Source organism: Monopterus albus, unplaced genomic scaffold (assembly GCF_001952655.1).
Source record: "Monopterus albus unplaced genomic scaffold, M_albus_1.0 scaffold246.1, whole genome shotgun sequence".
NCBI classification, from domain to species: Eukaryota; Metazoa; Chordata; class Actinopteri; order Synbranchiformes; family Synbranchidae; genus Monopterus; species Monopterus albus.
The window spans coordinates 1,170,866-1,187,108 of NW_018128126.1; the positions used below are offsets into that span (position 1 = coordinate 1,170,866).

At 41.8% G+C, this 16,243-nt stretch overlaps 1 protein-coding gene across 1 annotated transcript; it reads left to right on the forward strand.

Annotated features, from left to right (window-relative positions):
* The first annotated feature begins 6 nt into the window (after positions 1-6).
* kiaa0753 (KIAA0753 ortholog) lies at positions 7-15,754 on the forward strand. The gene is made up of 17 exons (XM_020620731.1): positions 7-33; positions 134-401; positions 582-691; positions 787-849; positions 1,196-1,417; positions 1,925-2,072; positions 2,863-3,044; positions 3,245-3,375; positions 3,823-3,975; positions 4,505-4,594; positions 6,161-6,248; positions 7,286-7,357; positions 7,523-7,693; positions 7,926-8,007; positions 8,237-8,357; positions 12,950-13,177; positions 15,038-15,754. The coding sequence occupies exons 2-17, from the start codon at positions 209-211 to the stop codon at positions 15,183-15,185; spliced, it is 2,202 nt and encodes a 733-aa protein (XP_020476387.1). The 5' UTR covers positions 7-33; positions 134-208; the 3' UTR covers positions 15,186-15,754.
* The last annotated feature ends 489 nt before the right edge of the window (positions 15,755-16,243 follow it).

The window sequence follows — 16,243 nt, forward strand, 5'->3', positions numbered from 1 at the left end:
TTCCCTGAAACAAGTGATTCAAAGCTTCTTGAGGTAACTGATATCGATTTATGGTACATAGTTTATAAATAATAAGCTACCTCTGTCACTTTGTTGATCAGCGATTGAAGGGAGTTTTTATATCTTTTTATAGGACCTTGCAGCCACTCCATGCAAGGCACAGTTAAAGGCCTTCAGTCCAAAAGAGAACGCAGCCCGACCAGGAACCATGCTGATGGCGCGCACATCCCAGAAACACCCCATTTCTCTTATGCCTCGAACAGGTCAGTCACCCCCAACCAGAGACCCTGGCCCAAGGCAACTGGAAGGACGCCAGCAGGCACCATTAAGCCAGGAGATCTGCAAGCTGCAAAATGAACTTGAAGTGTATATTCAGAAAATAGAAGAGCTAGCCAACAGAGGTAACCCACAAACATAGTGTGCTACAGCAGTTCTGGTCTTGCTATTTGAATATATGATTTAATGTACAGCTTAGCTTGCAAAGGTTATCACAGTTTTGGTACCTGCTACACTTGGCACATTTCTAATATTGGCTTAAACTACCTGCAGACTGATGAAAAATAATGCTAATTTAACAACAGGGCAGAAAATAGAGGAACCACTTGAGCCTGAAGAACAAAATAAGTTGGAAATGCGTAGACAGAAGCATGCGGCCCGCTCAGCACGTAGCATCTATACTCTCCAGCAACAGGTGTTTATATTTCTAATACATACATCATATAGTTCACTGATTTTTTTAGTTTGCATTTTATTTATAAACAGTCCTGCTAAATTGTTATTGAATAGGTAAAAGAGATACAAGAAGATATAGAGAAACTACAAAGCCAGAAAATGTGGGACGCCAAAAAGGTATGTCTTCAGCATTGCCACAGATTTACTGGCTTGTAGAGCTGAGACTATTCATGTAGTTGTTGATAATTATTAATAAGGAATTGAAAATGACAAGTAGATATCCCTCACTGCTATCCATTTCATTTTCATTAAATTAAACTCCTAATGGCATTACACTAATTCAAATCTGTTTTCTCCTCAAGTCAGTTTTTTTAAAGAATTTTTAAAGAACATTGTTTTATGTGGCATTATTTTAGTAAATTTTTTTTTAACTGAGCTGAGTTTTTCAGGCTCTATTTCAAAACAAAGGTATAGTGATTGTATTATATCTGTGTTACTCATTAGTAAACGTATTTACTTTCAGTCCATGGCAGTAAACCGGCTTGCAGCTGCCCACCGTGGGGCACTCAGGGCACTGCAGGCTGTTGTCCATCAGCTTTCAGGTCTATCCCACAGCAAGCTACCCCCTCATTACAAAGAGCTGTGTCAGCTGATTCGCCAGCTCTCGTTGTGCTCTGCAAAGGTTGAAATGGACCAGGGTTCAGCTGTGCCTGCGACAGCCCTCAACATCCTGCAGAAACTAGAGGTGAGGAGCCGCGAGTACAATTAGAAAGTATTTGGTTAATAATATGAAGTTTCACAGGGGAAGATACAAAGTGCAAAGTGTTTGCTGTTGTTTATAGGTGACAGACTAATGGCTGTAGTTGACCACCTAGTAAAAAGGGATCACTGTACTTTTTCCAGTGACCTCCAAAATTGTAAATTGATGAGGGATTAATCTGATGTTGATGCAAACACCCTCAAACTAAAGCTGAGAGTCAGAACTTAACTTATATTAATTTGTTTCATTTCATTTTAGTTCTTTATGTCTAAACTGCATGTGACTCTGTGCATATTACTCTGTGTTTGTTATAAATGACCCTTTGTTATGTTGTTCATTTTTGACAGTATGGTAAACTGAAAAAAAATTTGTGTTGTTGTGCTCTATTTGAATAAATGTATGTAAATGCATAGCATATTTTATGTAGGTGTTCTCTCTGTTTTTAAGTGAATAATCCAAGTTTTCAATGTATTGCCACCTTGTTTCTCTTAGATTTTGGATTCAGCACTCAGTAAACAAGAGAAGCTTGAAAAGATGCATGCCTGTCCTCAACACATAAAGTCTCCTCATCGCAGCATGCCACCTGCAGGTGCACAGAAGGGTCCTCGCAAACTGTCAAATTTCAGAAGAGGTGTTCATGGTGGGTGTTTTCCTTGTCTGGATTAGTTGGCATGTTTCACAACCTTTACTACTCCTTAGTAAGCCATTTGTATGTGTATTACTTTGTAGTTTTCTGCTCTGCTTCTAACTGTCTGCACATCATACACTTGAAAACCTCAGAAAGTTAAAAGAGATGCCCAATTTTCCTTCATAATTTAAGACAGCCTACTTGCTGCCAAAGCCTCTGAGATCTCAATAAAGTGTGTGTATGTCTTTTGTCAAATGACAAACCGTTTTGTGTCTCTGTATCTGGAATTCATGTAAAGGCTGTTGTGTGGTTGAAGTTGGGCTTCCCACTGTGCCTAAATGGATACAACTAGGCTGATAATGGATAAGGAGCCATGAAGGAGTAATAGAAAACAGGAACTGAAGTGCAAAACTCTGGCCTTTAGTCCCCCGTGGCTTAGTCTTATGAGCAGTTAACTCCTGCTGGCTCCTGCCGGGCTGAGAGGCATCCTGTGGAAGAGAAGACACAAACACGTACAATGAGCTTGAGCTGCAATCTAGATCTCCCTGGAAACAAACATCTTTACTGCGTTACTTGGGTCCCTGTGCCACTTATCCAGCCCTCAGTAGGGATCCAACTGGTTGTTAAGAGTGCCAGCTAATTGTCTTAATTGGTGGTTCCAGATGGATTTGCTTGTGTTTATTAGAGATGAAGAAGAGTAGTTTGTTGTTGCTATAGCTGTTATATAACTTCTACTTAAGTAGGATTCAACCAGTTCAAATTAAAACAAGTAAAAAGTTTTATTTTTCATCTGTGTCTGCAGGTAGGAGAATGCCCCCACAGAAGTCCCAGACTGCTTCTCACCCATCCATAAAAAGAAGAGAGGTGCTGAAAGCTGCCTTGGAGCGCCTCACCCAGCAGAGGGAGATGCTAGAGCTTCAGGGACGACCTGCCTGCAGAAATGAACTGTACTCTGAGAGGAGAAAGGCGGACATGATATTGAAGGTGTTGGCTTGACCTGTACAAAGTTGAATACTGATTTGAATATGTTAAAGAAACAAAACACCAGAAGTGCTTTATATTGTATTGGAGTAAATGTATGCTCTATGTAGTGTAATTAAGGCTGTGTTTAAATACACTGTGAAATGGCAGGTGTGTCGAAGGTGAAAACTCTAAACACATAGTTTGTCATTTTATTTTCATAGTCTAATGAGGTGCAAGATGCAGGTTTCCAGCAGCCTACAGTCTCCTCTCAGCTCAGAGTGAACCAGCTCCCTCAAAAAGAGCACTCTGTGCCCTGGATACCCACATCTCCTCACTCTCCTCCTCCACAGCGGTGAGCCGTTTATCTCTTTGCACAGCTGGTGACCCTTTTGATTTTTAAAATCATCACTTTTTATTGTTCTCCAGTGCTTTTACTCTAATCAGTCTCAATTTAATTCACACTGGATGATTCATATCTTTACATAACAAAAGTTACAATGCTGTAATGTCTGAAACTCTAATCTCAGGGTAACAGTTTGCATCCAGTGTGAGTCTGTGTGTCTGCTCATTAATGCATTTGTAATTCATGTGCACTTGACACACTAAAATATAAAAATAGAGAAAAACTGGGAGAGGTTGGGAGAGATCTGTCTAGAAAGATGTTCACTTTTTAGCCAGAATGTGCACATGAGCGGGCTCATCAGCTGCCAGACTAATAGCTTATCTTCACTGGCTGATTGGAGGTCTTGTCAAATTGTTATACCCAAATATATCATTCCTCTGCTATGAAACGCAACAGAGCCCCTCAGAGAGGGAGACCAGAGCCCCGTTGTCTCTTCCCTCCAGTGAAGTCCTCACTGAGCCCTCCAAAGCAGAAGGGGGCTGGTGATGTGGGAGCAGAGCTGGCCTTGAACTCAGAAAAGAAGAAACACGCTCAGGATGAAGCATTAAGGTGAAACCCACCTCCTACAATGATTTTATCTCTTTTACATATTCTATATTTCAGAGTGAATAATTATGGCTTCTCAGATTAGTCATTGCTGGATTTGTGTTATTTCTACTTCACAAAAAGTGAAATGGATGAAATCTAGGGAAAATGAATGTCATTGAGTCCCCACTCAGTATTCACTGAGTTATTTCTAACCTCTTTGTCAGACCCCACCAGCTGAGAGCCACAGGCAATACTCTGATTCTAATTCAAAGTTAATTCTTTCCAATAAATTAATCTAGGTGCCAGCTAGACTGAGGCCATTTCTCTTTGAGGGATTTATAGCTGACATGTTTTCCGTGCTCATAAGCAGCTCATTGATCGAGTGTTTTGCATATGTCTCTATTTAATCAAATCTTAATGACTACAAATGTGCTTTCCAATTAATCAGTGGCTAGGCTTGAGTTTACAGATGAGGGTCATATGACATTGATGTGAAATGCTTAATTGAGCTTGCATTTTGCTTCATTTGATGATTACTGGCTTGGTACAGGAAAGCCTGGCTGGATAAGGTGACGATGCAGAGACTGAAAGCTCTCAACCAGCTGAGCAAAGAAGAGGCTGAACGCATTCAGAGGTTAAGGTACAGTAGTAATACTATAATATACTTAGCATTGTAACAGGCAGAATGGATCAGAGGAGCCTGAAGGTGGTCATTATGTAGTATCAATTGTTGGATATTGATCCTGGCAATTAACTTGGTGTTTTTATTTTCATTTGTAGCCAAACTGCAACCTATGTAGACACCAACAATAAGTGCCAAGCTCTGTTAAACGTGTGCTGACAATTACAGCAGCTGAAACAAAATGATGCCCACAATTGCTGCCTAATGAGAAAAATTAAAGTTTCATAGGGACAGGATAGGTTTAGGTTTAGGTTTAGAACTCTCATGAGGGGCCCTGTGACCTGTATAGACATTTGCTGTTAAGGTTATTTAAGAAGAGGCTCCCCAGCAACAGTACCACTTGTAATAAAACACAACAATGTTGCTGTCAAGCCAAGGCGGTAATCTTCTGCACTCCCCAGTGCAGCTGGCTTTCCACTTTAATGAACAGTTACACTGGGAATAGCAACATTGGCGTAATTACCTACAAACAGTAGAACAAAAAATAATTCAGGTTGTGATTGCAGCTACATCCCCTTAGCACCAGATAGTATGTTCCTATAGATCACTTCACATTTTCTATTTAGTCACTGGACAGTTTAACTTTGCAAGGCCAGCAATAAAACACAACATGTTTGAGTCAGCATGTGGTTCCTAAAGGTTTACTTACATCAGCAGCTGAGCACGTTCAATCTTTATGCTTCTCTTTTCACACACAAAGTCACAGCCAATAAGCCTGATACTCTTTTACTCACCTAAAAATGTTTCTCCACCTTAGCAAGTCTGACATGTCACAGCAGGGAAAACAAGTATAATCAATAACGTTAAATTGTAATAGCTGTGTCCCACTTTGCTTTGCACATTCCATTGCCTCTGGAAACTCATGCATAATGGGATACTGGGACATTTGAGTGGAGCCACACCATCATTAATGTTAAATGCACCTGGGCATTTCTTGCCTTGACCAGGTAAAATGTATTGGGCCTATATGTTCCACCTACGGCTTTTTAATTTGCCATTGTCACAGCTATTCCATGAACTTAGAACAATAAACTACAAGTTAAATAGTTTACACAAAAAATACTAGCTGCCAAAAGCATCAAACAAAGTTCACTATATGTTCACAAGGATTTCCTCTATGGAGAGTGGTGGTGGTTTGACAGGTCTGGCCTTGTTCAGTCACAGTAAGTATGTTTATTCCAAGAGAAATATAGCTTGAAACTACTGTATCTTGTGTGAATCCCACTGTACGTGAAAACCAGTTGAAATGCCTTCTGAAACGAGTGACTCAGAACTTTATCAGTAATGTCACTGGCCTAATAGACATCACATGGCTAGTTGTTGGAACATTCTAATTTAAAATGCTTTTTTTGGGTCCAAAAAATTCTTACATTTAAGCTATTGCTCAGACTCCAAGGTGAGTTAAAGTTTGATCCATTCTATAAATTTCTTAATAGCATATTTTAATCATGTTCAGTAATGCAGTTAAAACGTTCAGCCATAGAACTTCTTCTTTGACAGCCTGCAGCTTGTTTTGGTTTACAGGTCTGAAGTTGTCTCACCAACCCGGTGGGCTGAGAGAGCTGAGCAGAAGGCCAGAGAGAGAATTCAGCCACTTCTGGACGAAGCACAGGTATGAAGATACAGTACATCTCTTGACTACATAGCGCCAGGTTTTCATGTTACCCCAAAAGAACAGGAAGTCAATCAGCACATTTTTATTGACCCTTAAACATACATTAGCTACAGACACATTTTGTCTGATAAATCAAGTGAAAATTGGAGAGGATGTGGAGTCTCTCCACTGTCCTTCCCCCGACAATGACAGTCTGCTGCCTACAGCCTTTCTCTTGTTATTTCAGCTTCCCTACCCTGTGTTCTCAAAATCAGGTCTGTAAATTAGCCCTTCCTGCCACCTAGCAAACGAAGTAAGAAGTGTTTTTCAAACTCAAAGTAGTCATTTCAAACAGCTGGCCATGGAGGAGCTCTCAGCAGCTAAAGATCCAGACCAAGGAGGTCACGTTCTTTGGCGACAGAGAGGGCAGGACAAAGAAAGAGCAAAAACCAGGGTTAACATCAGTTTGGCTCTTTGAGATGGAGTGTTAGACGCAGCCAAAGGAGTCAGATTTTATTTCGATGTGGCGTTCTTCTTTCTGGATGTGTTACTATCTAAAGCTAATGTGTTTATTTTGGTAACATTAGCAACCTACAGTAACATGGTATGGTTTTATCTTTGTATTGAATGATTATGATTTTGAGTAAATCAAGCATTGTTTCACATTAGTGCTTTGTGGCACATTAGTAGTAACTAGAGCATTCTACTGGACTGACAAATTTACTCATTAGTCAGCTAACACTAGCTTTAGACTAGAGGCTGCATTTTGTAAAATGTGTCACAGCCAGACATCCATAGTTCATGTTGTTACTAGGAGACAGGACTTGTGGGAGGGACACAGAGTGGTTAGGAATGGCTTATGGTGTCTGTGTGTTTTGAGTCTCACTAGACCCTCTGGGTTGAAATGAAATGAGGTCAGGTGACTTTAGAATAAAAATGGAGCATGTACTGTATTTAGCCACAGATTTGCCAGATTGTTTTATGGACTAAGCAGAAGTTAAAGACATTTACTTTGGACTGAAGGTACTGAGTTAGTTTTTTCCTTTGTACCTCAGCAGATTGGCGAGTCCAGGAACAGGATCAGTTCCTCACTGAAGGCTCGGCTGTCTGAGCAGGCTGCACAGAGGGTGAGCTGTGCTGCTGTTGCAAGTAATTCACAGGAGAGCAGACAGTTGGTCTTGCTCTTAAATAAGGTTTTAACTTTGTAACATGGCCAACATTAAACAGCAAAAGCTGAACAACCATACTGTTAAGCTCAATAGACTTTTTTTTATGAATGTTGTCGTCCACAGGCAGCAGAGAGCGCCGAGCAGCTGAGCGAGGCCCTGCTGGAAGATTTGTTGGAGGACACTGCAGCGGCAGTGTGGGCAGCTGAAACAAACAGAGAGTTTGAGGGAGAGGCCCAGCGTAGGCTGCACGCCCCCACTCTGGAGAGTATGCTGCTTCGTGTGGACGAGATACAGGTAAGAGCTGCCCTACAGACACGTCCTCCAGCTAAAGGTCACTGTCTAAAGCGAAAGGTCACCAGCGATCGGCTTGTTATTTATAGTGAGCTGTTATGGCAGCTCTAGGCTGGTGTTGCTTATCGGTGCAGTGTCTACACATCATTTTGATGTTCAGCCTGTTTGCTGTGGCTCCCTGCTGGCATGTGGATGATGTGTGTATCATTGTTTATCTCTGTGTGTGCCTGAGCAGAGGGACCAGGAGGACGTGAGGAGACGGTTTACTTCTATCACCTATTCGGACCCACTTTACTGGGACCAGCCTCGAGTGGCAGGTACACAAAGCTAAATATTAAAACAAAAACACTCCTGTCTTAACACCTCTGTGCAGCGAAAATGATTTCCCTGTCTCCTGTAGATGGAGACAGTGCTACAGCTGACAAGATGGTGTCAATACTCAGTTGTTTTACTCCTTAGTTTTCTGTCTCTGGCTCCGCCCCGCTCCATCCCTCTCAACACCTAATACCACTGCCCCTTCCTCTGCTTTCTCTCTGCTCTACCGAGGACCCCTGTGTAGTGCCGTGGGTTCCAGGCCGTCTTCTCCTCAGCCAATTAAGCTCACAAGACCAGTAATGAAGCAGACCTCCGCAGCTGAAATTGTCCTAGAAAAACCCATGGAGACTGGGTGGGTTACTATGTCCTTCACCTCGTTTTGCCTTCAAATCATTTCTATTCCTCATCTTTTGCTAATGACTCCCTTCCTTGCTGGTTTATTCACTTTAAAGAAACTGTAAGGAAATTTGAGTGTTCCCAGAATAATAACTGAAGTGCAGTAACAAGGTTGGCTCTGTTTCCTTCCCAAACATTGGAGCTTAACATAGGTTTTAGCCTCCATTCATTCCATCATTATGACTCCAGCACAATACTAATGATTGCATAAAATATGATATATCGAAATAGTGTGTTGTGATTAAATGTATCAAATTGCAGTTAAAGACTTCCTGCAGTTGGAACTAAGGAAGTCATTCACTTCTAGACTAGTCACGTCTCAAAACTCGATGAAAAAGTGGTTAATGTTTTTCCAATGATGCATAGTTTGTGTTTTTTCTTGCATAACATATCGCTGCCCTATAATCACTCTCCCACTGGGAGTCCTTACTCATTCTACAAAACTCACTTGGTGACTACTGTACCCAGGGCAGAGTCTATTCCTGACCCTCTACTGACCAGGCCTTTGGATGCAACTGCTTGACAGCTTGGAAGGACGAGAGAAGAGAGTGGGAGGACTAGAAGCTGTTGACACAGAGAAGGGAATAGGATGCTGCTTCTGACCAATTCAAGCAGCGGCCAATAGCAAATTAAAGTCAGGCAGACTTGGAGTACCTCAGGTCCAGTTCTCTCACTGGAAACTTTGCCCTGAATCCACTGTGCCTGTGACACGTTCGACTTCTTAATGCATCATCAAGTAACACATTCAAGTACTCTCTTTAGCGTCTAGTCTTTTTAAAGAAGTGTTATGTTGTCATTATTTGTTCTTCTGAGGTATCCAGCCTTGCAGCAGCAGCTTAACAGGGTCGAAGTCATTTTAGAACTGAGGCTCTTTGTTCTGAAACTCCTTGAATCTGTGTAGCTGAAACCAGACAGACCTCCCAGCTTTGCTTTTACCTGGAGTCCAAATTACAGTACCCTTACAAAGTACTGACAACTGCTGGACCTTTTCATGCTTTTGTTTTAACACATTGAGTCACTGTGGATGCAATTAGGATTTTAAAGTGAAAATTAAGCTTCACAAATTGGCAGAGAGCAGCGCTTTTTCCACAGTACTTAATCCCCCAAGAAATAATGAAGCTGTAAGTAGGGAATCATTTGGTGTGAGATAGAAAGTGAAATTGCATTTATTAGGCATGATGTTTTATCTAGCTGCCTTTTGGGGCCAAGAAGTTGTTTTGTAAACTGACTGGAGCTGAAAGGGAGTGAGTGGGCTACCTGTGCTGTGGGCTTCGGTGTCCCAGCTAACACATTTTGCAGCACATAACAGAGGAGATGAAGGGAAGAAAAGTTTTGTTTACAGAATCCTGTGGCTTGTTGCATTGGCATGACTGAAGCAAAAACACACCTAATACATCGCCAACCACAGTTACAACCAACCTAAACCTGCTGCAGTCTGCACATTGAATTCAGCTAATATTAATGTGATTTTCTTCACTTAAGTCAAAATGTGTAGGTCTTTAACTGTAGTCTCACAGCAGTCCTTGCTATGAAATGACATTTGACAGTCTCGCCAAAGGCAGTGATAATGTTTTGCCAGCGTTTGCTTGTTGGTTTGTTAACAACAAAAGCTCAAACAGTAATGACTGGATTTGGTGAAAATTTTTGGAGCGCTAGGGCATGGCCCACAAAACACTTGGTTAGGTTTTGGTGCTGATCCCGATTCCCATCTGGATCCAGGAATCTTTTAAAACGAGTCTTGAGCATTGTGAGTGCTCTTGACTGTATGTGAGCCCCCTTGTGGTGAAAGTCACAGCTGCACTGCTGAGTACTTCAAGCACATACAGAGACAAATCCCTAGGCCAGTGAGAGCTGCTCATTCACTGTCAATGGAAACTGAGCATAATTCTCCAGGTAATGAAAAATGTTGTTCTAATAAAAACTTGGCGGGTATTCTAACCTGCAGACAGCTTCAGTTAGACCAGACATTTGTATACCTGCCAACAGTTCAGATAATGAATACATATGTGCTGTAACCAGCAAAGTAAGCTGAGCTTTACTTTAGAGAGAGAACAGAGGAATATTGATAACTATGCTGAAATTCTGCTTTCATGTTGCTTAAACAGCAATATTTGCATCAGTTCCTATGGAATAAAGTAGCCTAAAAATGGTTTGTACTTGCCCTGGTGTGGGACTGTTCTAGTGTTCAGGGTAGCAGAACGGCGAGGTTTAGTTTGGGGCTTTGGAACAACAAAATGTGCAAAGAGCTTATTATGGTTAGTTGTTTATGACCCACGTTTCTCAGCTCGGAGAGACACACTTGGCTCTGTCATCAGCAGAAAAACAGCCATGCATGTTGCCTTGTGCCACACGCACATTTAAGCACACGAACGAAGAAAACAGCATGGCAGTGACTGACACAAGCAGATACAGGCTTCTTTGATTCTCTTGCTTGATGACTAAGAGTGAAACCATCAGACTGTTATTGGTTATGGCTTTCATGATTTTTCCTTGTAGATGCTGTTTTTGAGACATGATTGGGGAATGCAACAAGAATTGCTCTCAGCTGATTTGGATAATATGAAACAAAACCGATCTCTTTGTTGTTGGATGTGCTCAGGCAGTAAGTTGTGGCTGCTTTTCAGACATGACTTCCAGTGTCAAGGCCCATCAGAAGTGAGGACCTGATGTTTACATTATGCCAATATTTTCCACTTCATTTATCCTCCACCAGACGCAGAAGCTGTCACTGCCCTCTTGAAAGCCATTTCCAAAACAGCATCAGTCAGTCGTTACCTCTGTCTTGTCTCTCTGTTGTGCTTGTGTTTGTGCTATCAAACGACCACTAAGACAACGGAGAGAGAGATTTCATCTTTGAATAGATTAGCAGAGCAGCAGTTAAGATTTATGTATCCATGGTGAGGAGCCCAGACACAGACCCTGCTGCCGCTCCATCAGCGGGTCAAACAAATCAATGAAAAGATGAAAGCTCCACTCAGCAATATTCCATACCTTTGACGTATGTTTTCCTTCTTGTTTTTAATCTGCTGACTCTCGTGCTTCATTGTTTGGCCAAGTGCTTCACAGCACCTGGGTATGTGGCTTCTATCCTCTGCTTCCAGTCTTTACCTTAGATTCACAGTGACACAAACTCCAACTGATTGATTCAAAATCAAGAGATTCATTCTCTTTAAGTATATAAAAGACTTCTGGCTAAACAAGAAAACTGCAACAGTCTATACATTTTACACTGTTTCCCTGCTCTTCACATCAGCTCACTAGGGCTTCTGTGAATCTCTCGAATCACCCCCAGCACGTTTGTCTTCGTACAGCCCAGCTTTATTGCATATGGCACCATCCTTTATCAGGGCCTCCCTCAAGACAAACTTGAAGGTCCCTTGAATTGATCTTGCTAATTGCTGATGTTGCTCATCTGTTTTAGTTATGTGTTGTGCAGCCCAAGTTGTGGGTGGGTGGGTGTGATGGTAGTGGATGTTTTTTAGTGATTCAGCTCATTTCCCCTGTCAGTCACCGCCCATACACGCAGACAGCCTTGTGAACACACAGATTAGCTGAATTAATCACTGTAGATGCCACAGTTGGTCCTTGTCAAGGGGACTAGAATGACCAGTAACGCAGTATTCCTTGTAGTATTTTTTAATTACTCATATCACCTGTTCACAGATAAATTAATATTATATAAATAAATATTAGATTTATCTTCACCGCCCATACACGCAGACAGCCTTGTGAACACACAGATTAGCTGAATTAATCACTGTAGATGCCACAGTTGGTCCTTGTCAAGGGGACTAGAATGACCAGTAACGCAGTATTCCTTGTAGTATTTTTTAATTACTCATATCACCTGTTCACAGATAAATTAATATTATATAAATAAATATTAGATTAATCTTCTCCTTGGAGAAGACCTTTTGTACCAAAATGTGTTTGTTGATAGAAAAGGCAGGCTGGTCCCTGTTCAGTTTTGAATGCGCCACAGAGGGTGTGGGTTCTATTCTGACTTTGTATATAGGCAGTGAATTTGTTGTGTTGTTTCACCACAGTGGCCCTCAGATGCCCATCAGACAGTAAATTGACCTATTTCGGACTGGAAGCAGAGTCGGCTGTCCTGCCACTTTGATATTTATGGCCACCCCCCCGTTTGCAGTCCCCCCAAGAACAGAACTGCTGTGATTCTAAATATAGCACAGAGAGTGCCGTCGCCAGAGCCAGGCTGATTTGTCCAAGCTGGGCGAATTATAAAGGCAGACGGTGACCCAGCTGAGCCCCTACTCACTCTGAGCGAGGAGAAGATGAGAGAGCCGGCCTGCGCTCTGACACCTCTCCTAAATTCAGCATCCTCAGCCTCACACTGGGCACAGCAAATATTCTTGTTCAAACACAGCACCGCACTCCATTCTGACTCCTTCTTCAGTAAATGAGTTTGCCTCTTCTCCACAGTTGCAGCCTCAGGAAGCCTGCTACTCAGTTCATGCACTGTGAACAGTCAGGGCAATGAAAAGGTGCAGTGTCTCTGTACGTGAGCATCCTCTTGTGTTTCCTCAGTATCGTCTCTGAGAACAGCCTGACAGAGGAAGGGTCCCAAGAGGAGCAGCAGCCCAGAAGCAGCACCGTGTTCCCAGGCCCTGTTGAAAGAAGCAGAGGGACTCTTATCTCCGTGCCAGGCAGCATGCTGAGAAACATCCGGCGGTACCGGGAAGACTATGCGGCCTACCTGCGTGCCGTGGCTCATGAGGCTATAGGCGGTTTCAATCCCTGGGCCATCGCTGACAGGTAAAACATGTCACAGCAAAGCCAACAATTAGGCAAGGCAGGTTTATTTATATAGCACATTTTCATACACAAAAGCAATTCAAAGTGCTTAGCACAATGCACACAGATAGATAAAACATCCATCCATACATTATTTATACTGCTTATCCTGAAGAGGGTCCTGGGGAGCTGGAGCCTGTCCCAGCTGACATTGGGCGAGAGGTGGGGTACACCCTGGACAGGTCACCAGTGCATTGCAGGTCTGACACTTAGAGACATTTGTGAGAGCTTAAGTAAAGATTTCCTAACATCTTGCTTTGCCTCTGGCTGGCAGTATCTGTAGTTAAACAGAAAATCAAACTGAATAATCGTTCTCTGTTTCTGAAGTTTTGTAAAACTACTGTTTCTACTATATATCAGAAGTAACCAGAGCCACACTGAACCAATATGCCCTTGGTTTTTTCCCAGACGTGTTTGGCAGCAGTGCTCGACAGGATTGTGCAGAGTTCATGGTTTGCATAGTGAGTCTCTGGTGTTCACCGTTGTCCTTCTCTCCCACTCACACATTTGCATACTTAACAGAATACTTAAGCTGGTGCAATGCAGAAAGCCTCCTAGTGAATGTGAACACTGAATGTGTGTGACAGATACTGTATATCATATCTAAAGTTCTAAAAGATAGACTTCCACTCTTTCTTTTGTGTTTCTCCCTGTGCATCATAGACATGCGTTGGATCGATCTTTTTTTTTCTTGTGTTCCATGTTGAAAGACTGTTGCCTGGTCTTGCCCTTGGGATTTGACTCTGTGTGTCACTGGCTCATTATCAGGATCACATTTATGAACTGAGTTTTTCAGTAGATGGATCTGTGCTTTTCTGAATCTCAGTGTTTTCGGAGAGAGAACACATACAAAGTCTTGTACACAAACCTGAAGGAGTCACACCACCTGGAGGATCTCATTCATTCTGTCTGCCAACAGACTGACTGCAAAACAGCAGCATAGTCCAGAACCAGTATACATACTTAATGCTATTTTAAGCTTTGTTTGAATTTCTTTGATACATTTTTCATACTGACAGTTGTGTATGGAAGACAAAGTAGCATCATAAATCAGTGGCTGGATGAACTTAACACTTTACACGCATCTTCTTCATAGATTCATATCAAGCTTGTGCTGTGCGATGATTTGTGCATATTAAATCAGAGCTCATTTAGTTTTACTGGTGGGATTTCATCATATTTTGATCATTAAATATATGTCATTCGGCAGAGCTGGCATGGCTTTTAGCATTAGTGTTATTAAGTAAAATGTCCAAATATCTGTTCCCAGTGCACGACGGCAGACCCTTCACTGTGTATCCAGTGTTGTGAACAACGTTGTCTTGCACTGACTCTTCAAAGGTGCTCTGTTGTGACAACCTAATGATTAGATGTTTCTGAGGCTCTGTACGAGTGAACACTGCTTGTCCACTGTGTCCCTGCCTTAGTCTGTTTGTGTGTATTGACCCAGATAATGATCACAACACTGAAATGTAACTTGGTTCTGCGCCCCACTTACCAGTCTTTGAGTTATTTGTGCCTTGTCAGTTTTTCATGTCCAACTTTGGAAGTCAGTAGACACACTGTTAGGAAGAACCTGCTTTTAATTGCACCTTCTACATGTGTTTACATAAAATGACACATGGCTGAAAAGTCACATTTTCTTTAGGAAATCTTAGGAAATGGCCTGTAATGGTGCTGTTTTTATAAGGCTACACATTTATTGATCCCTTTGAATGAAGTTATTGTAAAAAGGTTTTTAAAAAACTCTGCAGTATGTTTTTGAGAAAAGTCCACCTAACCCGTTTCTTTCTGATATCTCTGCCCCTTGTTATCCCCCAGCCTGGCAGATGAGTTACTGTCCGAAGCTCTGGCTGACGTGGCAGCAGAGTTCCAGGATGTTGTGGAGGAGTACGCCGAGGCCGTCTTCACCTCTGAGTTTCTCCAGCCGGTCCAGTCTGGTCCTCCTGCAGCGTTGGTTATCCAGTAGCATTTACAGCATCGTGGATGTAGCAGTGTGTTGCAGATTACTATAATATGTATTTATTTTAGTGAAAAATCAGCCTTTTCAGGCCAGGTTGATTTTTGTTGAGCAAGAGCTACAGGACGTTTCTATAGGCTCTGCAGATTTTATGACAGGATATTTTGTTTTTATTTTGTTAAAGATCTGGAAAGGTTTTTATAGCTCATTACTTTGATGTGACAACATATGATTTTATTTAATTGAGATTGTAGGTTTTTTTTTAATACAGCTGCAGCAGATGAGATTGTTGCATTGCACAGGGAGAATAAGCCACATTACTCTTTATGGTCCACATGAATTCAGCTGGGAAAGTTAGACTAGTTTAGATAAGCTTGAAGACACTATTATGACATTACAGTGGATTATAAGATTACTGTCTTCCCCTTGCACTTGGTTTAAAGCTCCATGAGGATTGCTCACACTTTCTGTTTTCATGTTATTATATGGAAATTGTATATGTTCCTCAGCTTATCATATGCCACCATGTTTGTTTTGTAATTTGCTGTAATTTCTAAATAAAGGGGCTAAACACAGGAAGGGACTTTATTTCCACTCATTAGTTGATGTGTTATCTCAGTATATTATGTCCACTGTGATGAGATGGCATACCACAAAAGAACAAGTAATGTGTGGGGACAAGATGCTAATCTAATTTTTAAAGTGGTTTAGCACCACTTTATAATGATCTGTTCAGTGATTTTCTTTTAACAAAATATGGCCTAGCCCTAATGAAACGTGACAATTCTGAATCCAAAGTAAAAAGGACACATTTTGTAGAGGAATAAAATATCTGGGTCCCTTGAGAGCAACATGATAGCTGTGCAGACAGAGCAAGGGGACACATCCAGATGTGGTGGCCCGTGGAGACCAGCCTGTGACAGGGGACACGCAGTACAGTGGCTGAATGAATTAGCTCACATTGAATCAGCTGCCGCTGTTTCCTGTCAGACTGTGTGGGCGTCTCAATACGTGCTGGTTTCCACAGGGTTGAGCACATGGCGAATTTCCTCTTTTCAATCTAGGAC